Source organism: Chiroxiphia lanceolata, chromosome 10, assembly GCF_009829145.1.
Source record: "Chiroxiphia lanceolata isolate bChiLan1 chromosome 10, bChiLan1.pri, whole genome shotgun sequence".
NCBI lineage: Eukaryota > Metazoa > Chordata > Aves > Passeriformes > Pipridae > Chiroxiphia > Chiroxiphia lanceolata.
In genome coordinates, this window is record NC_045646.1 from 23482508 (window position 1) to 23510184 (window position 27677).

The following is a 27677-nucleotide window of genomic DNA, read 5'->3' on the forward strand; positions in this document are numbered from 1 at the left end:
GCGGCGCGCGCGCGGCGATGGCGGCGCGGCGCGGGGCCCTCATCGCGCTGGAGGGCGTGGACAGGGCCGGCAAGAGCACGCAGGGACGGCGCCTCGTGCAGGGGCTGCGGGCCGCCGGGCACAAGGCTGACCTCATCCGCTTCCCGGGTACGGGGGGGCGCAGAGCGGGCCTCGTCCGCTTCCCGGGGGCGGGGGGCACAGGGCCGAGCTCATCGGGCACGGCGGGGCCGTGGGGCACAGGGCCGGCCTCATCCCCTTCGCGGGTACGACGGGGCGGGGGCCCGGGGGGGCACCAGGCGCTCGGTGTGAACACTGGCACGGGGGGTGCCGGCAGGGGGCTCTGGTGGCGGATAGACCCCCTCCCAGGCCGGATGGACCGACCGTCCCCCACCCGTGAGAGATGGATCCTCATGCTCGGATAGATCGACTGACCGCCTCCCAGCCTGGGACAGGCAGATATTCCTATCCCCGGACGGGCCGACCGCCCCCCACCCACGACAGATGGACCCCCCATGCTTGGGCAGGCCGACCGGCCGCCTCCCAGCCTGGGACAGGCAGATATTCCCATCCGTGCTTAGACTGAGCTCTTCCCACCCGTGGCAGATTGACCTCCTCCCAATCTGCCACAGGCAGGGAGATTCCCATCCCCATATGGACTGGTCTTCTCTGACCCGTGACCAACAAACATACCCCCCACCCCGGACAGACCGACCTCCCACAACCCGAGACAGACAGCCCCCCACCCTGGATGGACCGACCTCTTCCCACCTGTTACAGACAGACAGACTCCCAGGACAGATGGACACCCCTCTGGCAAGAGCAGCTTGGGGCAGCCTTTGCTCCTTCTCCCCCTCTTTCCCACAGACAGAACGACAGAGATTGGGCAGCTGATCAGCTCCTACCTGGTGAGGGAGAAGGACCTGGAGGACCACACCATCCACCTGCTCTTCTCTGCCAACCGCTGGGAACATGTGTAAGGAGGAAGTTTGTTCAGTTGTAGAAGAAAAATGGGTGGTGTTGAATCCCCCTGGGGTTTGAGCTTGCAGTGGATACGGAAAGTACAGGGCTGTGATCCTGTTCAGCCAGGGAAATTCCAGACAGGCTGGAATTGATGTCTCAAGAACTCTTCCAGCTTTGGATTTAATCATAGAATCCCAGAATGGCTTAGGTTGGAAGGGACCTTAAAGACCATTGAGTTCCACCCACTGCCAAGGGCAGGGACACCTTCCACTATCCCAGATTACTCCAAGTCCCGTCCAGCCTGGCCTTGGACACTTCCAGGGATGGGGCAGCCACAGCTTTGCTGGGCAACCTGTGCCAGAGCTGCACTTGCTCACAGAGAAGAATTTCTACTCCCTATCCTATCTAACCTTGGCCTTGTAACCTTAGATCAGGTCCCACAGTGTGGCTTTTTGGAATCATTGGTACCATATTTCCAGTCCCTGTACCGTACTGCATTAAAGAACTGGGGAGCTGAGACTGAACCAGCCTAGACTGTGAATTTTCTCTTCTCCCTGAAGAGGCCTTGCTTTGCCAGGCAGTCCCTGTGAGTGACAGTGGTTAAGGAATTGCCCCCAAATTTCCCCTCAAGCCAAAGGCTGGGGTCAGCCATGACTGGCTGTCCTTGCTTTAGCTCCCAAGTCTTCGTGTGTGGAGGTGGGGAAGTGGTTGTTGGCTGTTGTTTTCACCTGGAAACCTATATTGCAAAATGTTCTCATTTTACAGAAAAGCTTTTGTGGCTCTGCTGTAGTGGCAGTGACAAGGAAACTGTGAGACAGTAAGGCAGATGAGTGAGCTCTGATAAGAACTGTCATTGTGAATAAAGGTATCACAAATCTACTGCACCACCTAAAGAGGGTCATTCATATCAATACAGTTCAGTTGTGATCTTGCCTGTAAGCCCTGGAGCTGCCTAGAGCAGTGCCCAGCCCCGGGCACCCTGAATTTGGGTGTTTTGAAAGGATATTTGGTAAATGCCTGTCAGAGAATACAAACAGCTCTTTGTCTGCATCACAGCTGACCCTGACAGTGATCTCTAGTAATACTGACATACTTGGTTTTTTAGATGAACTCCTTTCATTTCTGTCACTACAAAGGAGTGTAACTAACTTCATTATTTTATCTCCCACGTGGTTTCAGACCGGGGATGAAAGAGAAGCTACACCAAGGGATCACGATCGTGGTTGACAGATACGCCTTCTCTGGAGTGGCCTTCACAAATGCCAAAGGGGTGAGTGAGTCCTGCAGCAGCCCCTGCCCCTCACTCTGTTTGGGGGAGCAGCTCCAGGTAGATGCCATTGCTGTGAGTGGCCCAGGGGCCATTTTCCTTCTGGGAAATGAGGATTGCAAGTGAGGGCTGGAAGTTTCAGCTCAGGTGTTGACATAGTGTGTTTGCCCGGGTCTGCCCTTCCCCAGAACAGAGAAACTCACTTGGTTGCTTTCTGTAAATCTGGACAGACTCCTGGACTGGAAGCTGACCTGTTTGACTCTGGAGAATGATTCCAGGAGTTTATTTAAGACTCTCCGTGCTTGCTCTGACTGGTGGCCCATAAACTTGCAAAGAATAACAGAACCACTTATTTTGGAAAGCATTTGTGGAAGTCATGAAGCCCAGCCTCCAGCAGGGCTGACTCGGGCCCACATCCAGCCAAGGTCTGAGTCTCTCCAGGGATGTAGATCCACTCCTTTCTGGGCTCTTCTTTGCTCACCTTCAGAGTAAAAAGTGACTTTCTTCATTTTGGCCTGAAGTTCTCATGTTCCCACTTGTGCCTTTGGGCCTGTCCCTGCTTCCAGGACAAGTCAGCTCTGTCAGCCTCCCTGTTCTGCACAGTCACTCTTGTCCCACTCCATCAGATAAGCCCCATTCCTGCTGAGTAGCCCTCAATCCTCAAAGAGCACCCTGTGGTCACAGAAGCTGAAGCCAGGCCTGCAGCACCAGTGCCCTGCATTAATTCCTGCCCAAGCCTTCTCCTGCTTCCTGGGAGGATTGAGGAGGTCCTGGATCCCCATGCCTTGCACCCTCACCTACATCTTTTTCCACCCTCCTGCTTCCCCAAGCCTGGACAGTGGGGCTTAACCCTGAGACAGATGCATTAAAGCATTTAGGTGCTAATTGGGTGTCTGCAAAGGCCCCTAATTAGGAGCGAAGACACATGTAACACAGGCTGAGTCAGTCACTCCAAAACAATGACCCCAAGCCCATGTGGGCACATGAAGGAATGTTCTGCTATCCAGTGGGGGGAAAAAATGTCTTCAAGTGTCTGCATTTCTTTGACTGCAGCTGTCAACCTGCAGCACTCAGGCATATGGATGCAACTCCTGGGAAGCAGAGATGGCATCCTTTGCTAGAAGGGATCTCATCTACTTGTTAAAGGAGTGGAGTTTGACACGTTTTTCACTCCAAAAGCATTCCCAGAAGAAGGGGAGATGTTGATGCCCATATCTAACACAATAGTTACCAGCAGCCAGAGCTCACGTCCAAGATGCTGTGGCACTTCCAGCTTCTATCACACCCTCAAGGGATTAAAAACTCCACTGCATATGCATCCAAAAAACACCCAAACTGCTGGGATACAGAACATCTGGGGAGAAACTGGAGGGCAGATTTGCCTGCTCCTCTTAAAAGAGGGATTTAGGATTTGGATGAGCATTAAGTGGACAAGCCTCCACGGTCTCCCCACAACACCATGGATTCACGTGCCCTGATGGAAGTCTTCAGATCAGTCAGCAAGATCCAGAAACTGGAAAACTGCTTCTCTTGTGTCTGGACTGAAATTCCTGGGTAAGTGAGTGTTGAAAAGGAGCCTCCATGGGCTCAGAGATCCACAGGGAAGCTGTGTGGTGTTTGTATTTGGGAGCAGCTTTCTTTTGGACCAAGCACGAGTTTTGGACTGATAAAGGCTGGGAGGAGGCTCAGGATGTGCCTTGGTAGAGCTCTGAAGGGCTCTGCAGAAGAGGCATTAAAATCTTTAGCTCTGTCCAACTTAAGTGAGCACGAGGGGTGCACAGCACCCAGCAAAACCTGCTCCTCCCCAAATTACCAGGACTGAATTCCCACATGGGAAGCTGGGATATTATCGCTTTTTGTGTTTCTTTCACCTCAAATTTGGTTGTCTTTGTTTGGGACAGAACTTCTGCCTGGACTGGTGCAAACAGCCCGACGTGGGACTCCCAAAGCCAGACCTGATCCTGTTTCTTCAGTTAAGCCCAGAAGAAGCAGTAGAACGAGGGAACTATGGACATGAACGTTATGAGTCCAGCTCCTTCCAAGAGAAAGTTCTGCAGTCCTTCTATTGTCTGATGGAAGACAAGAGCCTTAACTGGAAGGTGAGGAAATAACCCCAATGGGCTAGTCATGGGCTGGGGTGGGGGTCTCTCATGAGAGCTCCCAAACTGTGCCCATCATATCCCTGTGCTCCCCCTTCCTGCTCCTGGTCAGGGGGACATGCTGGGGACCAGCCAAGGGCACTGTGGGCTGTGGCAGAGGGCACTTCCCTGTTGCAGAACACCCTGGTCAGCTCTTGGAGCACCAATGATGAATCTCAGCTTACCTGCCTCTATGTATCTAACACATCCCAAAGAGTGTCAGCAAACAACATGCAACAGCAGTTTCTTCTGCTTCCCTTCATCCAGCCCCACATCTACTTCTTAAATGTCTATTCCTAAATAGATTTTTCCCAGTTCCACTCCAGAAACGGTGCACAGGAGGTATAATTAGCTCATTTCACTGCTCAGGAACACTAACAATATTGAGTAATGAGGGGGAGCAGATGTTAACAGCAAAGATTTTCTCATTTTCTGGTGTCCAATAACATGTTTCTGTGTTTTCTGTATCTATCCTGTTTGTTTGTTTTTTTTTTTTTTGTCTTGGAAACAGACAGTGGATGCTTCACAGAGCATAGAAGACTTGCACAGAGAAATCAAGTCCATTGCAGAGAAAACCATGGAGGAGGTTCAGAATAAACCTCTGGGAGAACTCTGGAAATAAAACTTGATACAGGTCAGGTCTAAAGGAATAGGGGAAAGCTCACCTCATGGATGACTCCCTTAGATATCACTCTCCAGTAGCTACAGCTCAGATCCTGAGTATTCTTCTGGGTCCAACGATGCTGATGTCCTTGTTATTTCATCTGCTCCTCCCCCTCCATAGTCCCTTCCACATGTTTTAAATGAATATACCATAAGCATGAATCAAATTCTTGGTAAAAACCTCCCTATCCCAAACAGGAGCTCTTGTTGCAGCTCCAGTCCTGGGGTGCAGATGTGGGTGTGAAGCCCAGGGCCACCCTGAGCATGGACAGTTTCCAGTTCCAGGGAACTGCTGTGTTTCTGATTATTCTGCCTCCCTAGTAAATGCACCCTGCATGCTCAAACCAGTCTGTAGAGGACTTGCTAATAAATTATTACTTTTAAGCATTTGGCACAGGGCGTTTTTTTTTCCAGTATGATCATTTATCTTCTAGAAGGACACGTGGGAGGTGAAAGTGCTGCGGTTCAGGCTCTAAATCCAAGGAAAGCTGTTTGCTGGAGCTGTGGAATGAAGGGAGAGGTGAATTCAGGCCTCCTTCCCAGATGTGCACTGAGAATGGGACAGAAAACTGCTGTGAGCAGGTAAGAGCCTGAAATAGATGGATTAGCTCACAGCAAGGCCAGTTTGGAGGGTGAGTAGCACATAAGCTATTTTAGACTGGCTAAGATGAGGGGAATCAATCTGTGGCTCCTACACACCCCTCAGTGCAATTTAAACAGCCCATAAGGGCTGCCAAACCAGACCAGCTATGAATCACCTAAGCCAGCAGTAACAACCAGCAAACCATAACAAACTGGAACGTTAAATCATTTGCAAGGGGCACTGAGAGAGTTCATGTCTCTGCTGGACAGTTAACACACCTTGTAGCAGGGAGGACTGCATTAATCTCCTGCTCTAATTCTTAGAGAGAGGCAGATTGAACTGATTCCCTAGCAGGGAAAGGAAAGCTAAATGTTTAAAGCAAAATTGCTAATACAGACATCAGCTGAAATGGAAAAAGCTGCTCCTTTCCCTCCACAGCTGCCCAGCACTTGGCAGCCAAACACTTCTGGTGAAGGAGGTGAGTGCCTGTAATGCTGAATCAGGCCCTGACAGCACCACTGACACAAGACAGCACACAGGGAAGTCATTTAATTATTAGCTTTAAGGGCCTGACTGAAAATCCAGAAATACCTGTTAAAGATCTTAGACAGCTGAGCTTAGTTCTGTTATTGGGGTTGTGTTAACACTCAGGTAAAAACCTGTCTGGCTGAGGTGTCCTTAACCATGAAATCATGAATGTGAAATAAGCAGTAGAATCACAGAATGGTTTGGGTTGGAAGGGACCTTAAAGATCATCTTGTTCTATGGGTAGAGACACCTTCCACTAGCCCAGGTTGCTCCAAGCCCCGTCCAGCCTGGCCTTGGACACTTCCAGGGATGGGGCAGCCACAGCTTCTCTGGGCAACCTGTGCCAGTGTGTCAGCACCCTCACAGGGAAGAATTTCTTCCCAGTATCCCATCTAGCCCTCTGGCAGTGGGAAGCCATTCCCCCTTGTCCTCTCATTCTAGGCCCTTGTCCAAACCTCTCCATCTCTCTTGGAGCCCCTTTAGGTACTGATTCTTCTGGTGAACAGATCAAGAGGGTGATGTGTCCTGAGTGATGAGATCTCAATGAAAAGGACCTGCCCATGCCAACAGAGTGTACAGCCTTCCAGTTAAAGCTGTGTCCTCCTATTGCATGGCAAAACAGGAATAATGGTTATTGAAACTGGTTACAGCATTCCCTATCACAGTGCAGGGTCACAGGAATGCCACCCACCACCTCTTTCAACTCGTGCAAGGATATTAGGACAGGCAAAGATTTTAGATCTGTTTATTCAGATAGAAATTGAAAGCAGATGAATGGAGCACAGCCCCACTTCCTCTGCTGCCTCTTCCCCTGACTACATGAGAGAAGAGGAGAAGCAGGCAGAAAGCAGCAAATAATAATTTAGTGACAGAAGCATTGTGGTTCCCAGTTCAAACCTCTGCTTTCGGATAGCACAGGGACAGAGCATCAGTAGGTCAGTCACAGGGGAAACGGGTCATTTCTACCCAGGTGGCACCACCCTTGGTCACAACACCATCATCTGACAGGTTCCAAACCCGAATGCACAAACCAGAGCCTTGTGAACGGGGTTGCAGTGTGCAGCATGCACCAAGGAACTACGGCAGCAACTTCCCTTGCAGCTTGCACAGAGATAGCTCTGCTCCACCTTTCTCTGTGTGGAGAAGAGCCCCAGGCAGAGCTACCACCTTAAAGCAGATAAAATTGCCAGTATAATTGGACCTTCTCAAGGCATTCTGCCTGTTTGGGATGATTACCTGACAGGGGTTTCTCCAGGCTGGCTCCTACAGTACCTCTGTGCACACTCTGCAGGGAGGGGGGCAGGCAGAGTCAAGGTACCAACAGCTCGGAGTCCTACCGACCTTCAGGTGCCTCTTCTGCTTTGGAAATGGAATGTCTGACAGGAGTAGCTGGAGGAACTGCTGATCAGTGCACCGAGGGCACCTTGAGGAGTTTCACAGCTCACATTTTTGGTACGACAGGATTAACTCCACAGACACTCTGCCAGCGCACGAGGGCACAGGCAAGAGCCCGGCAGATCTCTGCTGTCCTGTTTCATCTCTCCCAGCTGGGTCTCTTTCCAGGCCTATGGAATCCAGTTCTCTGCTCGAAGCAGCTTTCCTGAAGGTACTCGCTGTAGAGATTATTTCATTGTAGAAGCACATGGATTGACTCACTGAGCAACACGCACATTTTCTATTCTTCCATTCTCTCTGCTGTTATTTAAACCGGGATTGAGATGCTCCTCCTCAGCAGCACAGCTCTGTTCCACACTTCCCTAGGCAGCCGTTCGCTTGTTGAATTCCCAGTCACTTGGAAGTTCCCTCAATGCCCTTTCCATAGGGTGTGAGCAGGAGAGGAAGTGCTGTGTCCTGCAGAGCATGAACAGGAGTTGTACCATAGGGATCTGCACTCCGGAGGCTTCACAGCTGTCTGTGGGACGTGGCTGCTGTTGCTTGGCATTGTGAGCTGCAGTCCAGGTTGGCCAGTGAGAAGAGAAGCTGCTAAAGGCATTAACTGGACATTTCTCCTGCAAAATGATGGGTGGGCTCTACTTAAGCTTCAGCGGGGAGTCCCCACGGAAGGATCCGGCGCTCTAATGATTCCCATGCCTCCCCCGGAAGGCCCAGCTGACCTGCTGATGTAACAGATAGGCTTTGAACTCCTAAGCACCACTGCATCCACTTCCAGCAACTGTTTGCTGCTGAGAAATTCTGACTGCAGCCAGTAAGGCTGTAACACCCACTTGGTTCTTCATCCCACCGCAGACACTGCGCACTCTGCTCCGAGGCTGCACGGAATGCCGGGATGGACAAGAGGCGGGGATGGCAGCAAGCGCCTATTGAAAACCGGTAGCCCCAGGCTCTCGAAGGAGCTTCCCTCCCCCCTTCTCCCCACACATACACAAATTTGCAGAGTCCGTTTCCTATTTGTTTTCAAAGGGACAGGATTTCAAAGTCTTCATCTTCTGAGTCAAAGAACCTTTCCAATCTGTCGGCATCGGAGGAGTCTGGAAGAGAAGAAGAAAGCACTACCTCCGTGGGACACCCTGACTGTGAGACCAGCAGCTGGAGGGCATCACAATTTGAGTGCCAAGTGCCCACAAGTTCCAAGACTTAGTGACATACCCGAGTGAAGGCTTTGAGCAGGGATGAGAACATGTCAATGGCATGGAAAATGCACTGGAGAGAATTATATGGAGCACAGAAGTGTGTCACCTTTCACAGATCCCAGAAACAACTCTGCTGTGACCGTTCAGTACAACCTTGCTGTGCCCCAACTCTGCATTAGCAGGAGACTGTTGTGCCTCAAGAGGCTCAAAATAAAGAGAACTTGCCCAGGTCTGGACTAATATCCATGAAGGTTTCTGGCCCAATTAAGGGATACATTCCTGCCAGGTATCGGAGAATTGTTTCTACTGTAGTTACCTTTGGTACAACTGTTAGGGAATGTGATTACACAACATGCACTCTCCCAAAAGCAATTGTACAGTCCATTTTATGAGGAAAGGTAGTGTAGTTGATCCCTCCTGTCCATCCTTCCAACATATGGTGAGGAAGGAGCTCACACCTAAAGGGGAAGCAACTTCAGCACAGGGGAAATTCAGGTGAGACCAATGGGCAAACTGAGGAAGGAGAAACCTGTATTAACTCAGGCTGGACAGTCACAGAATGTCAGAATGGTTTGGGTTGGAAGGGACCTTAAAGATCATCTTGTTTCAACCCCCTGCCATGGGCAGGGACACCTTCCACTATTCCAGGTTGCTCCAAGCCCTGTCCAACCTGGCCTTGGACACTTCCAGGGATGGGGCAGCCACAGCTTCTCTGGGCAACCTGTGCCAGTGTGTCAGCACCCTCACAGGGAAGAATTTCTTCCCACTATCTCATCTAACCCTGCCCTCTGGCAGTCTGAAGCCATTCCCTTGTCCTGTCCCTGCATGCCCTCTCCAGCTCTTTTGGAGCCTCTTTAGGCACTGGAACGGGCTCCAACTTCAATTACTCCTCCTGTGAGGGACAGGACTAAGCCAAACAGAATGGCCATGGCAGATGGAAGAGTTGGTACAAGCCAGGGAAGAGGAAGAAGGACAAGTAGTCCACTGCAAAAACATTTTTAAGAGTAGGAAAGGCAACAATTGGGGACAATTTAAGACAGACAAGGATCGATTGGCAGCTTAAGGGAATCGAGCACTCTTACAGCACAGGACAGTGCCATAAGGAAGGCTTTGAAAGTTCATGCTACAGAGAGACAGTGAGGAAGCACAGGGTGCAGGTGGCAGCCTGGTGCCTGGTGTCAGGGTGGGTTTGCCCACACGCACTCACTGCTCTTGGCAGAAGCTGCCAATGCCTCTCTATCTCCTGCAATGTTTGTGCATGTTATGAACAAGATAAGCAGAGCCTGACAGTCAAGATTAGTGGCCAGAAGTTGTTCCTTCTCACACTGGCAGTGGTACATGCCAGGAAGGAGTGCCTTATGCTGGAACTAAGTGTGACCAGCCCTGTCTTGGACCATTTTCATTACATAACTACTCAGCTTTCAGCTTTTTCAATGGACCCCTTTGATTCCTCCGAGCATCCCTTAAGAAATCCTAGATTCACATTGCTGTGACAGCCTGTGAGCTTGTTTTTCCTTCTCCTCAGTCACCATCACCATTCACAGAATCGTTCTAAAAATCATCCTGAGACACTGGGATCTGCAAACCACTAGTTGAAAGCCAAAAAAACCATATCACTTGATCCAGGAACTCCAGATCAAACTCTGGAATGAACAGAAACATATCAGAAACCACTGTGCAACCTCAAAATTTCCAGAAAACCAAAGGGACCGGCTCACCCCAGCTCTCCCTCCCTCCCTCCCTGCGTGGCCTCACCTGGTGTGAGATTCAGGACGTCAGGGTTGGAGAAGTGTGAGGGCTGGCGTTCCACCAGCTCGAACATGGGCAGTGCTCCTCTGACCAGGGCCAGCTGTGGAGACAGAGCACAGCCATGAGAACCAACAGCTCTGCACTCCTGGGGCTCTTTAGGGGGTAATAACCATCTCTTGGCACTTCACTGCAGCTGGAAAAATGTTTTTCAAATCTTTTACTCATGTCACCAACAATTTCAGAGCTATGCTCCCTTTGGTAGTTTAATATACTATTTTAATATGCTTTAAAATGGGATCATGCTGCTGAGAACATGATCTCTGTGCAGTGGTTTGGCAACAAGACAATACCTGATACTCCTTTCAGTAAGAGCAGAATTAGACTCATTAAGGTTAGAAAAGACCTCCAAGATGGAGTCCAGCTGTTAACCCAGCACTGTCAACACCACCACTAATCCATGTCTCCAGGTGCCACATCCACATGCCTTTGAATACTTCCAGGAGTGGTGACTCCACCCCTTCCCTGGGAAGCCTGTTCCCATGTCTGACCAGATCTATAAACACAAACCTTTTTGATTTGCTGGCACCAGTCATTAAAGTCTGCCTCTGTGTTGCAGAAAAAGCCCTGAAAAGAAGAGAAAAAGATTTTATCCTTCTATATTTTAGATCGATTATTTCAAGACCCTGTATTAATGCCAAGCAACATGATCAGGATTGTGAGCAGTTATCTACACCCAACTGCCTTGCTCTAAAACCATGCATGACACTACCCTGTGTTAAGTGAACACTCCACAAAGGCTGACTATGACCAGGCTATCCAGGTGCTGGAATCATTAATGGCTCCTCTACTGCAGAAGGAAAACCAGGAGGAACAACCCCCATGGAAACAAAGGGCAGGCATCTCAGGCTCAACAGAAAATAAGCCACAGTGCATCCTCATATGGATTCAGGAATAGCTGCAGATCTGCCCATCAAGACAGGAATCAAAGCCCAGACTAAACCTGAGAGAAGGACACAGCCCCAGGAGGAATGGCATTTAATTGCCATGCAAGGGGGACTTCCCTGGGACAGCTTCCCGCACCAGGAGCTGCTTTACCGCTGTCACCGAAACCCAGGGCAGCACCTGACCAGAGCACAGCACTGCAGAGTGCCCAGCCCATCACCACTGCCTCTGCCAGTTCCCTGGGGAAGGAGAGAGCTGTGGAACAGAGGGACCCCAGCACTGCTCCCTGGGGGATGGGGACAGGAACACACCACGGCGATGGAGGGGTCGAGCTCGGCGATGCTCATCCTGCACGGAGGGTGCTGGCAGTGGAAGCTCTCGTCGGGGAGGCAGCCGCTCTCACCGGGCTCCACCGCCGGCTGCGTGGTGTGGGGATCCAGGTAAATGAGCTCCTCGCCTGGACAGAGAGGCAAGGACACATCAACAGGAAGAACCATGCCAGCACCTTGGTCTCTGAGAAGCGGTGAGATAGAAAGAGTAAGAGCAGTGGCAGAGCCAGCTCTCGTAACCACGCAGAGGAGGCCACATTCTGGGGACAACTTGCTTCCAGCCACTTCCCCAAATGCTTCTCAGCCAGGCACAGAGCCAGCTGCCAGAACCACGGTGGCCACTCCACAGCAATCCCCTGGGATCGAGGTACAGGCACTGTTTGGGTACTGTCCCTGCTCACCCCTTCCCAGGTCCTGGGTAAGCTCAAGTAGACCCCAGAAATCTAAAGCACAAGTAACCTGAGGTCTCAGGCAGAGAGAGAAAACCAGAGGAGAGTAATGACAGTTTGTACGGTTTGAGGAAGGGTCACCTACTAAAGGACAGTTATATCCAGCCAGGCCCCAGAGGGAGATCAGTTCTGAACTCAGGAGGCAGGTTCTGTGCACTCCTCTTACAGACAGGATTAGTGTTACACAGTGGCAGTTTATGGCCAGTGTTCAAATCTGCATGACTCAGGTGAGAGGTTCGGCCCACAGCAGCCTTCCATGCTTCCAGCAGGGAAGGAAACCCTGCAGCATTCCCCACAGGCCAAGCAGGAGAGCTGTGCACCCCACAAGCAGCGGGGGGAGATGCTTGGACAGCCTTTGCAGTCCTCTGGGCACTCACCTACATAGCCAATGAAGTAGTGAGCACTGTTTGGCTTCCCTCCGATCACTCCCAGGGACTGGGGCATCATGAAGCAGTGCTGGAAGAGCAACACAGAAAACACACAGCTGACAGACAGTGAGACAGCAGGTGGGAACAAAGGCAAACATCCAAAAATGCAGTGAGAAAGATGGACAGGGACACAGAGAATCTGCAACTCTAGCAGCAAAACCAGCCATTTCTGGAGAGAAGCTCCATCAGGAAGGTAGAAGGCTACAACACAGGGCCTTCTAGGAGCACGGAAGCAGCTCAAAAACACTTCCAACTGCTGACAGGAACACAGAGATGGACCAAATGGAAGAAGCTGCACTACTCCAGGACTCAGTACGGGCGAGTCCTGGCTCTGCTGCCGTCAGTGGCAAGATCCCTGGAGCTGTCATCAGGCTGCAACAGTGCTCCCGGGAGGGAACAATCATTCAGGAAACAGTTTAAGTTCCTCATCCACCTGCAGCATCCAAGCATGATCCACTGAGATAAGGGAAGTAACCTCACAGGAATTTGGAGCTGTCTTACCCACACAGCCCAGAGCCTGCCAGCACTTGGACAGCAAGACAATGTGCACCCTGTCTTGTGCACATACTCTGCACACCCTTGGTTCTGCAGCTTCTCAATACTCCAACCTGCAACTGCCTGCCAGCTCCTGGCCTTAGTCTGCAGCACCAGCTCCAGCCTCAGAGCCACAGGGAGTGTCCAACACTGCATTAACCAACACTCAGGTTACCACCAAGCAGGGTATAGTTGTGCTGAACAAATGCTTCAGCAGGTTGGTGCTATCTAAACACTGAGACCAAGCTATAAAGTAAAATCCCCAAAAGAAAAAAAAGCAACCTAAAAAAGGCACAACTCCCTGAGCCCCACCCCATTTTCCTGACTAGAGCCTGCAAGAACCTGTATCCTGACCTCTGACATGAGTTGTCTCTCAACATATTTTTCTTTTGCAAATAGGACAATTATTTGTGAAGAATTACTTAATTCACAACAGGATCCTTAAGCATCACCCCACCAGGAATTCAGCTCCAAATCCCCTACCTTTAGTGTTTCAATATAGGCTTCATTGATCTCTGTGAGCCCGAGGCGGAGAGGTATCAGCAGCACCAGTGGTTTCCACAGCACAAGCCTGTCTCTAAGCCCTGGTTCCTCTGGGTACCCGTTATAGAGCACGTCTGACTCCAGGGCAGGACATGCTGCAGCTCCAGCACACGGCGAGTTGGACTGGCACAGCCGCCCTATGGAAAGGGAACAGGAGCGGAGAGCATCAGGAATCACCTCCGTTTCCAGACCTTGAGTCGTTCTAGTCAAGCTCTGATCAACAACTGCTGTTTGCTAAAAGCCTACAGCACTTAAAAACAACGAGAAAAGCTTGAAGAGGCCCAGTGCTGGAACTGTGTGATGTGTGTACTCCCTGCAGGGCTGCTGAAGGGCTCAGCCTTTCAGCCAAGCTCACACCAAGTTTACGCCAGAGCACGTTGTACTCACAGCTACCATCTGCTGGGCAGTGAAAATGCCAGTTCTTCCACCAGGTGAGCAAGCACTTGTGCCAACAAGGTTGGATGAGCTGATTAGGCTGTCAGGCAACAGTCCTGAATTCACAAAGCTTGTAGGTGGAACGAGAAAAGTCTGGAGTGTCCAACTCCAGAGGAATTCACAGAGGATGTGAATGAACTGAATGAGGACAGTGTTATGACTTAACACAGGATATGCTCACCTGTAACAGTGCTGTAGCAAGATACAAACATGGCATCTGTCTAGAGTAGTTATAATTTTCCTAAGTTCACTTAAGTTTCCTAAAGGTTTTAACCTTCACAAATTTTGTTGGGGATCATTCAGCAGCCTCTTCACAGACCTGAAGCAGGATTGTCACTGAACTCTGCAATTTCAGCATAAGCTTTGCCTCTAAGATGTGGGGCAGCCAGAACTCCTCGGGGCATACACATGACATAAGCACTCTGCATCCTCATTCTACAGGCTTGACAAACACACAGCCAGGCTGTAATGCACCCAGGTTATGTAAATTCTGGTCCAGAAACAACTCCAAGCTGACCTGTCTCACTGGCCAATTTCATTACTTGCTGGGTGTGTGAAGAAAAAACCCCAAACTCCAAAGAAACCCACAGCACTTTAATCATGAAGCCAAGGCAATTAGACAAAATGCCAGAGGCTCATTTAATTTATTCCTGGCCTAAATTGAAGGCCAGGACACTCTAGCAGGTAGGACACAATGTAAACAAACACCTTAATCACCAGCCATTTGACCTTGGTGTTTGTTCACTACTGAGAGCTTCAAACCCAGCTGAACAAGGGCAATGTTACACCCAAATTTAGAATAAATACAACTTTGATCTAAAGCCTCAGAAGGAAAGACAACCTGCATGGATGTCTGCAGTTTCTCCCTGTACTGTCCCTCAAGAAGGGAGAAAGTGTACGTGTGCATCTCATGCACAGATATAGTTACCAGAGGTCCTGAGGAAACTGTAAGTAGTGATTTCTCCTATTAAAACAGGGTTTTTTCTTGCAGTAGCCTGCCTGTTCTGGTGATCTGAAATCAGCTGCCAATCCAGGGCTGTCACTGCAGGTTTCCTCATCAGGCAAAGCACCTGGCAATCCTGCGCTGTGGTGTGAACATATTCAACTCCAGTTGTAAGCAGCACAGAGCTTGGCACACACTAAATTCACCTTGGTCTTTGGCAGGGTTTGCACTGCTATGGTGGCAGAGCGTAGCAGAACTTGCCTAAAGCTTCCCAGCTGGATCCAAATTATTTACTGCAAACATATTCCAACAGATCTGACATGACACCTCTCCTGCTGTGGCTGTTGCTGTCAGGTACTGCCTTGGAGCCTCATCACGTTTCTGATGCACAGGATCCTCCAATGCCCAACTGAGAGCCCCCTTCTGATGGAACACTGACTCAGAAGGGATAAAGGTGGATGTTTCTTCAATGCTGTAGCAAAAGGCATTTCCCGTGAACCTTTGGCTTAACCTTATCAGTGACCAAATTAATGGATGCATGAAACAACATGACTTCTGTCGTCAATGTCTGGGGCACAAGGTATCTGACACAAACCTACAGATGTGTAACACATCAGACCCACTCACACAGTGACTTTCAGGCCCTGTACAGGTACATTATGATCCACATCTGAGGAGAACAAACACGCCCTGCCCATGACAAGCGGTACGGACACACCACTTGAAGCAGCGTCAGTGCTGAGTAGCCAGTGCCACACAGACAGAGCCTGCAGCACACCCAAGCCTTGCAGCCAGTGTGCTTCAGCTCTACAAGTGATGTTTTCAGGCTAAAGATGAAAGACAAATCCAATTTCTGTTTTTAAACTGGCCCTTGTTGAAGCCAAGGACATCAGCATGTACCTTCAGCTAAACTCAGACAGGCACTTCTCAGTCAGGTCCAACTGAGCTACCTGACAAGAGATGGAGCTTTGTAATGTGGTTGTCCTGCACTCCAGGAATAAATTGCCTAGTAGTTGATTCTGGTTCTGTGGCAGCCAAGAAGCCTAAATGATGCCTGCCACAACCTCACCTGTAACCTTGCCCCAGCTCCAGCACTCCCCAGAGCATTGTACCTGCCATTCCAGAGCACTGCCCTGGCAGAAACACTGCAAGGTTTGTGCTGGGTGAGCTCCCTTCCTCAGGAGTTGGCCTAAAGCAAGCCAGGGAAAGGGCTGGTGAGGCCAGGGCCGTGCAGGGCTGCAGCAACCAGCAGTGCAGGCACTCAGCTTTCATTACTTCAGGGCTGCAGCCTGAGCAGGCAGGCTCAGGATGGGCACCAAGACCTGCTCAGGCTCCAGAGCCAGCCTGTGGGCAGGATGCACCAAAAAAAAAACCCAAACAAAAAAAAAGGAAAAAAAAAAAAAGAAACCACGAACGAACACTCCTTAAAATGATGAGATTCACTCTAGAGATGGATTCCCTTCTTATCCCTGCCCCCTGCCAGTTTTGTTCACTTTTCCCTTCAGTGATTTGTTCTGGTTTTCTTATCCTGCCTAATAGCAGAGACATCCTACCCATTATATGAGAGATGAAGCAGCCATTTACTGCTTGCTACTTGTGGCCATAAACAAGTCTGACATTGCCATCCAAGCAGCTCCCACTTACTGTCTGAAGGTCAGTAAACCTTCTCTCCAGATAGAGAGGCCACTATGCCAAGCCAGAGGCTTTATCAGATGAAGCAAAAGTCAAACAAGGGCCTTCCTTGCCATAGAACAGCAATTCTCACCTGGTTTCAGAATGCTTGGCCATAGCTTTCAGAGACCAGAGAATGGTGAGTGTTGGAAGGAGCCTTAAGGCTCACCCAGTCCCACCCCCTGCCACAGGCAGGGACACCTTCCACTAGCCCAGGTTGCTCCAAGCCCCATCCAACCTGGCCTTGGACACTTCTAGGGATGGGGCAGCCACAGCTTCCCTGGGCAACCTGTGCCAGGGCCTCCCCACCCTCACAGGGAAGAATTTAAGACAGAACATGTACTTCATGTTTGTTGCGTTCTCCAGTTTTTTTCTGGCTCGTTGCTGCCATAGGATACATCACATTCTACCTCTGTGTGGTACTTACGGATTTCTTCCATCACTACTGTGTTGTCCATGGCTATATGTACTGCCAGGGAACTCCACGTATCAAAAGTTGCAAGTTTTCTACGGGAAAATTAAAAGCAAATACGTAAGGAAGAATTAATACAACTACTTGACAAAAATGGTGGGGTAGCAGAGAGGAGAAACTGGATTAGGAGAGATTGGTGTAATCAATTATGCTATGAAGTGTGCTTTGACAGAGTTGTAGACTTCATTACTGCCTGAAGAATAAAGAATAAACAAGGTTGCAAATGGGATCACACCTGGGAATCTAATCTGCCCCTCAGCAGCTACTAAGTACATGAGCCCTGATACAATCTCCAAGTGGAATTCCTTAACTGCTGGTTACCAGAAAGTGAGACAGCATTAGAAGTGAAATAAAAGCACTTTGACTTCCCATACATTATCTCCTGACCACCTGTACCAGAGCCTGGGCTAACTCAGCCTATGGCCTGACCTGGGAAAGCTGCCTTTGAGCAATCCCAGCCTACTCCAGGGAACTACCTCCTCATGTACCAACGTGAGGGGAGAACAGTGAGAGGAGGGAGGGTGTTAGTCAAGGCAGCCCATGCTCCCACAGTGGTCAGAACCCTGTAAAGCTCAGGTACCACACCCCAAATGACCCCACACTGCCTGGTTCAACAGGCAAAAGGAAAAAAAGCAGCCCTTACTTGAGCACCTGCGCGACTGTGTTTGGTCCGTACCACTGGCCTATGGATTTTCCCTCTCCAACTCCCATCTGGGCTGCAGCACAAGGAAAAAAAAAATTAGTAAGTAATTTCACCCACACTGCATCCCTTGCTCAGCAGGCTTGTATTAAATAGGGAAGAATTCTCACTTGGGAACATTGAATCAGCAGAATGTACCCTGTCATGGGGTATCTTCTTGTAGGTGGGGGTGAGCAGCTCATCCTGAAGGACTGTAAAGCAAATCCTTTCCCCAAAATGCAGTAGCACAGAAGTTCAAAGGGCAATGTTGCCTCAGAAAAAGCTTTACACAGAGTGTTTGATTACCAGACCACCCCTGTAACCCGTGTTCTGTTCACTGAAGCTATGGGTACCTTAACACCCCATAGGAAACAGGCAGCTTCTCTTTTATTTTTCAGGGAAGTTTGTATTGAGGTGAGATCCTTCCTTACTCCATTTGCTTCTTCTGAGCATTTCTTTCCTCTTACCTATCTGGTGAATGGAGTAGTAGCTGTCTTTTTTGTCAATGAAGGCATTAAGAACGTTGAAGTAATTATCCATCTGCCTCTTCCCTTTTATCCACCTCCAGTCTAAGACAGAAAATGGGATATATGAAACAAAGCATGGTATTTGTTAGCAACTAGAGGCTGCAAGCAACAATTCTCTTCCTGTGCATCAACCAACTGACCTGATTTTCACATTGTTATCTTACTATTAGGCAACTGAGGCATTCCCAACAGTAACAGACTAATTTTAAAAGAACAGAAAGCATCCTCACAGCTGGGATAAAGGAATGTCACCCAGAGAAAACCAAATAATAATTAAAAAAAAAATACAAATATCTATGTAGAGTTGGAGAAAACAGGGAAAAACCTGCTGAAGAGCTCCCAGTAGATTTCTCTCCCAACAGCCCTGAACTCGAGAAGACTGAAGAGAAAGTTACAGAGCCCTCACAGCAATTCCCTCCTGTGCCCTTGTCATCTCCATCCTTCCAAGTGCTGCACTTGTGGGAGCACACAGCCCTGGAAGTCAATGTGGGCTGGTTTACCTCTTCCCAGATGCCTGCAGACCAAGGCCTGAGCAAAGATCATCTGGCCACAGCGCAGCATACAGCCCCAGCCGGTGTCCGACGTGGGACCGGTGCCTCCTGCAAACGAGGACAGAGAATAAACACGGAATGAAGGGGGAAACAGTGCCAAGAGGGACAGAAATGCAGGCACAGCAAGTCTGCGTGGGCAGCAGGCTCACAGAGACACGAGGCAGGGAATAAGGACTAGCTTAGCTCACACACCCAAGGCTGAGAACCAAAAATGTGGTTAACAATGAGTGACTTAATGGCATCCCTTAAAAGCAAATAAACAAACCCCTCTAATGCTAATTGAAAGGGGAAAAAACTTCCAAGGGGAATCCAAACAACCCAAGAGAGAGCTGAATTTTTCAGGAGCACAGTGGCCTCTAAGCCTGGCTGCAGACCCCCAGCCCAGTTCAGAGACAGCTCTATACAGAGGTGCCTGCTGCAGGTGACTCTTGCAATCCTCATCTTGAGAAGGCAACTCAACGTGCAAACCAAATCAGTCCCAAGGAATTCCTAAATAAGAAGCAGCAATGACAGGCTAAGATTCCAAAGTGAACAGTGTAGTTAGGCCAAAAAAAAAAAGGCATCAGACAAAAAAAACCCAAATAAAACCACCCCAGCAATGAGAAGAAGACACATCCTACATCATGTTGGAGAATAAGCTGGATATTAGCTCACACTGGAAAGTCTGAGACAAAGACTTTCAAGACAAAGCTCAAGACTGGAAGCATTTCCCTGACAGACCTTCCAAAGGAAACTGCAGCTCCTCCACTGCAGCTCTGGCTATTACTACAAATAATAGAGATAAACATTCAGTGTGACCACAGCAGGTGAGCTGTCTCATGAGCACACAGCCAGCTGTGCCTGGGCAAAGCTGCCAGAAGTCTTTGTAATGCTGCTTCTGTCTTTTAGTCTTAAAACAACTACTCTCCATAGGGAGAAGAATCACCCAGAGAACTATTTAATCAACATCTGGATGTTCAGCAGCTGTCTTCCATGATTTCACCAGTAATTTATAACATATACGACTTCCAAGAATGATAATGCTTTACCAAATTAGCATTAGACAGTCCCCTAACCCTTACAATATTTAAGTGGGTAAACACAGAGGGAAGTGACAAACAACAACAGGGATGACTGGAAGAAGAAAAATATTAAAAAAAGGTTTACTGTATATATGCAAATAATATTTATTCTGTAAATGGGAAATGACTCAGAAAATGGTGTCTGCCTTTGCCTCACAGCCTTTAATGACTCACAAAACCCCAATTGTGTCTGCGAGCCAGTTCAATATGTGCTAACCCTTCAGTCTCAAACATGTGTTTAACTGTGGTGCACAAACATGAATTTAAAGGAATTAAACTGCATCAAAGATGTCTGAGGGCTTGTGAGACAGAGGATTTACCAGCAGGGAAAGAACAGCACAAGCCAGAAGGACCAGTTACCAAGAAGTCTCTTTTCCAAACCTGAGCCATATTCCTTCCCCACTGACTGCTGGGGATGGCACTGACAGAAGGGGGATATGGGTGGGGCTTGGAATCCCATTTGCCTTAGATCCTCTTGGAATCCCCTTGTTCTTAGATCTCTTCTGATACACCTTGCACCCAGAACACAAAACTAAACCCCAGAAGAGGCCATACAGAATATCTTAAGGAACCAAGACATCTTCCTTTGAGTTCACTGGGAAAAATTTCCCATATCACTACAGCTCCTGTGTGTAACAGACACTTCAGGCATTTAAAACCCCCCACACAAACAAACCCCCCCCCACAGTCTAGAGCAGATGCACAAAAGCAACAATTTCCATATCATATCTGTAGCTTTCATAATTTTAATCCACTTCAGGCCCAAGACCATTATTCAATAATATTTCACACTAGACTGATGTAGGATGTGATGAGCACGAAGCACAGAAATCTTCCCAAGTTGCATAAAAAAAAGAGCAGGCTTCCCAAACTCCTCCTTGTGTCCTTTTTGAAACCACTGCTATCCCTCATACCCAAGGGGATGAGGAATTCTCATTATCAGATAAACAAAAGTGTGTCCAATCAATTAAATGAAGTGCATTTCAGATTCTTACGAGTGGAAATGACGTCATGCTTGGGGGGACTGTTTTGTCAGGGATAACCAGATTATGATCATTTCCAGGATGTCTTTAGACTCCTCCACAGTACATACCAATAGCAGGGAAGTTCTTTCTGTAGGTGAACCAAAGGCGAGAGGTCACATCCAACAGGATCTCTTCCTTCTCTGAAAGGTGTTCAGCATCGAAACGCACACGTGAGGGTGGCACCACCACAGCCAAACCCACCCCCCACTCACCCTCCCTAAGGACAGCAGCATCTGCTCCTCACAGCCTGCATGCCCAGAGAGGGAGAGCCTGGCTGAGGAACAGGGCAGTGCTGCTGTGCAGAATAAACTTCCTTTCCCCCCCAAAACAGCTGCAATCAACCCAAAGACACTACAGCCAAAGGCAAATTATGAAGAGGCAAACCATCTTCTTTCCTCTGAGTATCCCCCTGCCTCCACCACCCAGCCCTCATGACATGTCCCAATAACTACTATATGGTAACTTTCTGCACAGAAATGGCCAGACAGACAGAAGCCTGGCAGTTAAAACCCAAGTGCAGCACTACCAAAGTGCTCTGGAGCATCAGAACGTTGCACTGCCCATGAAAATACCTGTGAAAACACTGTATTTCCGACCGAGGATCCAGACGGGTTCTTTGGTCTCAGGGAAGTCTTCATACTCAAACCTGAGGGTGTCGTAGGTAAGGGTAGCTGGAAAGAGAAAAGAGAAATTACAGACCTTTCATAGCTTTTCCTTGTGTTTTAAAAACCAGGCAAAGCTACAGAACCAGAGCTGCTGTGGCCCCGTAACTCACACTTCCAGAGCCTCTGGGCTGCATGGCACCCACAGGCTCTGGGAGGCACAGGGGTGATCCAGCCCTGACTCGCTCCTGGCTGCTCCACAGGCACAAAAGAAGAGGGATTTCCAGGCTAGGCCAGCTCCAGGTTCTGCCTGGGGCAGAAAACATCTAAAACTTCAGCTGGCAGCTACACCATTTTCCAGAACAGGCATCATCCTGCGTGCCATCAGCAATGATGTTGAGGTTCTCTTTTCCAGCGAGCAAAGTGGTAAAAATCCTCTTTCAGAGAATATAAATTTGGAAGGAAGGACACACAAAACACAGATCACCTTAAGATGGGAACTAAACCTTGCTTAGTCCCTCCTCAAGAGGCAACAAACCCAGCAGAAGCCTTTGCAGGTGTCACCCACAACGTGAAGAACGCAGAGCTGTGCGGACGTACCTGTACACAGGTGACAGGCAAAGCTTGTCCCTTTTACTGGCTCCCTTCACAGCACAGCATCCATCAGTGCCTAAATATCCATCCTCTTCCAGGACCGTGACAGAACAACCCAGCAGCACAGGCTGCCCTTGGAGCAGGGCAGCTTAATCTGTCATGCACAAGGCACAGGCAACAGAGAGGAAAAACCAGGAGATACAGATGAACTGTGCTCCACCAGGTCCGTGTTTGGAAATCAGGCACTTTAAAGTAGCCTGGGAACCCTGGAAACGAACCAACTGATTTTGCAGGAGTCAATTCTTTAACAAACCACACCTAGAACTTAAAGCAGAGCTAAGCCAGACTGCTCTGTAACTATTAAAGCAGCGACTGAAAAATCCCTCTCACAGCAAATGCAGTAAAATCTGCAGTAATGTGAGTTGAGCTTAAAGCAGGACAAGGGAAAGCTGCTCCCCTCCATGTCACACACCTCGCCTTTGGCTTCCTAGGAGTCACCTGCTGCTACACAAGAGACTTTGGCCTCCTGTAGGTATCTCATCAGCCTTCTGCCCCTGGGCTCTCTGACCTGGAATTCCAATTGTCCAAGAAAACACTGGAGTAGCAGCAGCAAGACACCCTCACTAAGACCAGCTACTCTTTAAGCAGGAACTTTGGCAATAGAGATGACAACATGCTGCTAAATAAAACTTTGCATCAGACTCTGCCTTAAGTCAAACCCAAAAGATCTGGAGCCCATTCCCTGGGTGAATTAGTCCTTGAGACTGTTTCAGGCACATTTAGGATGGCACAGGCCACATGTTCCCATTCCCATCCCATGATGTGACTCCTCAGCAAGCCAAGCAAAGCAATTCTGTTTGTACAGAGATGTCCCAGCAAACTATTGCAGTCTCCTCTAACAAACTTTAGCAGGGAAATTAAGGATTTCTTTCCCATCTACTACCCAAAGTTTACCAATTTCCAGATTTATAAAGATAAGAGATATGATCTTAACATAAAACCTGAAGTTCTCAGGAAGGCTTTAAAGCTCCAAGGAATATTTTGTGGTCTGTCAGTTCTCAAGCTTGCCATGTATCCATCTCTCTGTCAGGAGCCCCAAATTGTTTGAAGAAAATGACTGAAACAAGGATGCTACACAGGAACTATCAAATGACCCACCATCCCTCTTTCTCCTTGTCAGCAATGTTCCCTTGCCTGCTCAAATGTCACAACCTCTGCAGCCTCACATTTTGCAGGGCACCAACCAGATCCTTAGCAAAGACAGGATTTGCAACTGGATGCTTCCCTCTGTATTCAGGGAATGCATCACATGTGCCATGACACAGCACATTTGGGATGAGAGTCCCAGGCTCGCAGCCCTTCAGCTGAATGCCGAACATCTGGCTGTGTGTGTCCAGCTGTGCATCCAGACATTAGTGCCATATTGGTACTTTGGGAGAAAACACTTGAAAAGGCACAACTGCTAAACACAGGAGTTCAGGTTTCCCCTCTGCAGGGAGACAAACTCAAGTGACTGCTCCCAGTTAATATCAAGGACATTATAAAGGCAGCAGTAAACTCCTCACAAGGCTTGAGATCATTGAGTGTTTCCTTTATAATCATCCACCCTCACATGCTCCAGCACTTTTCCAAGCTGTATCCCTTGTGCTATTGCCCAGATGGTCTAAATACGAGCCAGTGGGGCCCAAGCAATTCAGGCAGAGGCACAAAGTGTCACAGTGGGCACAGAAACCTCCTTATAGCCAGAGACAAAGGGTCTGAAAAGAAGTAAACCTGGAAATTCCCCAAGCAGAAATCCTGTTTGAAGCTGCTTCTCTCAGAGCTGCAGAAGCCGAGTGAGATCAGCACATTTCTCAGGCAGTGCTCCAAAACTTCACCTTCAGAAAGCCCTCGGTCTGTTTTAATTACCGAGCTCTGAGCATCCAGGACAGCGGAGCAGCAGTTCCTGCAGAGAAAGATGTGCAGCTGCTGCACATCAAACACAGCAGTTCGACTTCACATGGATTTAAAGTTCAAAAGCAGAGTGTCAGCCCTGCACAGCTCACCCTGAGAAAGGCAGCCTTGCTTTCTAGGGGTCTTGGACACACTGAGAATGATGTGAGGCTCTCTGGATCTCTGCCCCATGGGCACACCACCCATAGGATCAGCAGAACACCTTCTCCTCCTAGAAAGCCTCAGCAGAAAAGGCAAAGCTTTGTACACACCTCTACAGAATCACAGAATGGTTTGGGTTGGAAGGTTAAAGACCATCCAGTTCCAGCCCCTGCCATGGGCAGGGACACCTTCCACTAGACCAGGTTGCTCCAAGACAAATCCAATCCAGCCTGGAACACTCCCAGGGATATGGGAACAAACACCACTGTAGAAGACACCTGTATTAAAGGAATTAAGTAGTAAAGGCACTCAAACTCAAAGGACATTAAATACCAAGATAAAGCTGAAATGTTTGAGTTCTCTTCCACTTCTGTGCACATAGTTGAAGAGCAAGGAACCAACCCCTGACACACCCAGCACGTGCCCACAATAACAGTGACCTTCAACAGCACTTCACTAAACATGAGTTTGGGTGAGGTTACTGAAAAGCTCTGTAGCATCACAGAATCCCAGAAGGTCTGGGTTGGAAGGGACCTTAAAGCTCATCCAGTTCTACCCCCTGCCATGGGCAGGGACACCTTCCACCAGCCCAGGTTGCTCCAAGCCCCATCCAACTTGGCCTTGGACACTTCCAGGGATGGGGCAGCCACAGCTTCCCTGGGCAACCTGTGCCAGGGCCTCACCACCCTCACAAGGAAGAATTCCTTCCCAATATCCCATCTAACCCTGCCCTCTGGTAGTGGGAAGTCATTCTCCCTTGCCCTGTCCCTCCAGGCCCTTACCAAAGTCCTTCTCCAGCTCTCTTGGAGCCCCTTCAGGCACTGGGACTTGAAGGTTTCCCTGGAGCCTTCTCTCCTCCAGCTGAACACCCCCAGCTCTCTCAGCCTTTCCTCACTGAAACACATCTTGACACAGCACAAGAACAACTGTCTAAATACACAGAATTAGGGTAGAGGGTGAAATTTTCCCTCCCTACTTATATTCCTAAGCTGCACAACAAAACACTCGAGCTAAAAGCATTATCCCAACTTGTACCAAACACACAGGGAGAGGCAGCCGGGGCTGGGAGCAGCCCTTGAGCACTGCTGTCACTCTGCAAAGTGCTGGAGGCCAGACCTGTGCTCACAGCAAGTACAGAGCCCCTGAAAGCCACCAGCTCCCTCTGCCTCACCATCACCAACGCCACTGGTTTCTCCATCAGCTCTGGGAAACAAATAACCAGTCAAGACTTGGTGACTCAAACAGAAACGCAGCAGGTGATTTTCCCTGTGGTTTGAACAGCGCCAACCACTCGGTCAGAGCCTGCCTGCTGAAAACCTTGTCATGCAAAATACTGAAGCGGAGGTTCTGAGCGTCGAAGGAAAACCAGGCTTTGCCACACCTCCCTTCCCAAATTGCTTCCCCCATTCTCTGCAGAGCCTTGGCTCTCGTTCCTCCCCAAATCCTCCAGCCTCCAATGAACACCACCAAAAAGGAGTCAGAAATGAGGTGGATGATCCTCTACCTCAGCTGATGCAGAGGGCAGGAATGCTACTGAACGAGGAACATTTCAAAAGAGAGCCAAGAAGAGAAGGTAAATATACAGCATTAGTAAAACTCATTGCTGAAAAACACCAAACAGCTGGAACCCTTCCTTCTGGCCTCTGCAGACAAAAGATTAAATCTTTTATTTCCCCTAAGCTCTTTCAAAGAAGACAAATCCTGATTATCTGAGCACAATGAGGAGTTAAAGGACACCTAGGGAAAAAAGTCATTTAACTGGAGAGTAGTGCTTCCTTGGACGTCCAGAGCAAACAGTTCAAAGTCTGCCTGTCAGGTCCATGACTGTTCTGGGAGGGGGGCTGGACACCGAGGGGCTTGATCCCAGAGACCCCCCTGCCCCTCCCCTTTGCACGGAGGAGATCCAGCCCCACTGCCCACCGCAGCCAGGCTTTCCTTCCCTTGTACCGATCACACCAAGGGACAGCAAACACATCTCCCGGCTCAGGGTGTGCCAGTTCACTCCCTGGACCGCGTCCTGTTCCCAGATGTGACACTGGATCCAAGGACGCTCCGGCAGAGTCGGGACGCTCTCAGCCGGTCTGAGCTGACAACAGCAGCGCCAAGGACGAAACAAGCCGGGACAGCCGCCCGGGGGGACGGGAGCTGCGATCTGCCCGGGACACACGCGGAGGAGGAGCCCGCGGAGCACAGGGAAGCGTTTGTTGGGATGGAACAAGGCTTATCTTTGCGGAGGGGGGTGGAAGCTGCTACTGCACCAAGGCTGGAGGGAAGCGGGTCCCAACACCAGAGCCAGACACTTATTTTTACCCTCCTCTGTAAGAAAGCAAAAAGCTGTACCGCAGACAGCTGTGCTGGAGCCCTCGGGGAGGGCGCTGAGCGGCTGAGTCGCCCTCCCACCCCTCGGCGACACCTTCTCACCTCCCCGAGAGTCACCCTCTCACCCCCAAGCCGTACGCTCGCCCCTGAGGCCTCACGGGGACACGGCCCTGCCACCGCCCCGCTTCCCCCCCGGGCAGCCCGGACCAGGAGGCCGAGCCCCGAAACCAGCGGGGCTGGGGGTCAGGAGGGACCCGCCTGCGCCGGCCACGGAGCCACCACCGCCACCCCTCCGGCCCGCCGGGGGGCGGCCGGGTCCCGCACGGCCCCGCAGGGCCGCGGCTCCCGAGGAGGCGAGCGGCGCCTTCTCCGCCGCCCGCCGGGGAGGCCGCGCCGGTGCGGGCGGTGCCGGGGAGTCGTGAGCCCCGAGCGGCCACCGCTGCGGGCGGTACCGGGGGTCCCGGGGGGAGCAGCCGCCGGGCCGGGGCTGGGCCCGGCCGGACCCACCTGCGTCCATGGCGGCCCCGCCGAGCTGCGGCCCCGCGACACCCGTGCCCGGCGCGGCCCCGCGCGGCTGATGGTGCGACGCGCCGCGCTCGGCCAATGGCAGCGCCGCTCGCCGCCGACCCCCGCACCCATTGGCTGTCGGCGGCGGTCGTCACGGCCCGGCGCGCCGCGCCGCTCCCCTCGCGCAGTGTGGGCTGCCATGTTGCCGTACGGAGCGGCGGCGCGGGGCGCGGGGAGGCAGTGGGACGGCGGCGGAGTCGGAGCTATGGCCAGACGACGGGGTGGCCCATGATGGCTCCGCTATTTGCGTGGAGCGCCGGCAGGCGGGGCCCGTGACACGGACGCCCGGGGGAAGTTGTGACAACCGGGCGCCGCCATCTTGTTGTACGGAGCCGTCCGAGCCCCGCCCCTCGTTCCCAGTGAAGGTAACCCCCCCACACCATGCCCACCCCTCTCAGAGGCGCTTTTGACGGCTCGGCCACCGCGGACCGAG

General features: G+C 50.4%; 2 protein-coding genes across 5 annotated transcripts; one reads left to right on the forward strand and one right to left on the reverse strand.

Moving 5' to 3' along the window:
- Position 1: 1 nt before the first annotated feature.
- On the forward strand, positions 2 to 5415 carry DTYMK (deoxythymidylate kinase). Its single transcript, XM_032697414.1, has 5 exons — positions 2 to 147; positions 865 to 973; positions 2140 to 2230; positions 4129 to 4326; positions 4877 to 5415. Exons 1-5 carry the CDS (start codon positions 18 to 20, stop codon positions 4985 to 4987), a joined length of 639 nt encoding a protein of 212 aa, XP_032553305.1. The 5' UTR covers positions 2 to 17; the 3' UTR covers positions 4988 to 5415.
- Positions 5416 to 6867: 1452 nt separating this feature from the next.
- ATG4B (autophagy related 4B cysteine peptidase) lies at positions 6868 to 27238 on the reverse strand. 4 transcript variants are annotated; one of them, XM_032697411.1, is made up of 14 exons: positions 27185 to 27194; positions 21641 to 21739; positions 21137 to 21208; positions 18932 to 19030; positions 18372 to 18473; positions 17869 to 17941; positions 17181 to 17260; positions 13645 to 13841; positions 12577 to 12655; positions 11733 to 11878; positions 11047 to 11103; positions 10486 to 10579; positions 8523 to 8628; positions 6868 to 8253 (listed from the first exon to the last, which is right to left on the reverse strand). In XM_032697411.1, the coding sequence occupies exons 1-13, from the start codon at positions 27192 to 27194 to the stop codon at positions 8555 to 8557; spliced, it is 1182 nt and encodes a 393-aa protein (XP_032553302.1). In that variant the 3' UTR covers positions 6868 to 8253; positions 8523 to 8554. The 4 variants fall into 4 exon arrangements, with proteins under 4 accessions (XP_032553302.1, XP_032553301.1, XP_032553300.1 ...); XM_032697410.1 differs by having other exon boundaries at positions 6868 to 8256; XM_032697409.1 differs by having other exon boundaries at positions 6868 to 8409.
- Positions 27239 to 27677: the final 439 nt, after the last annotated feature.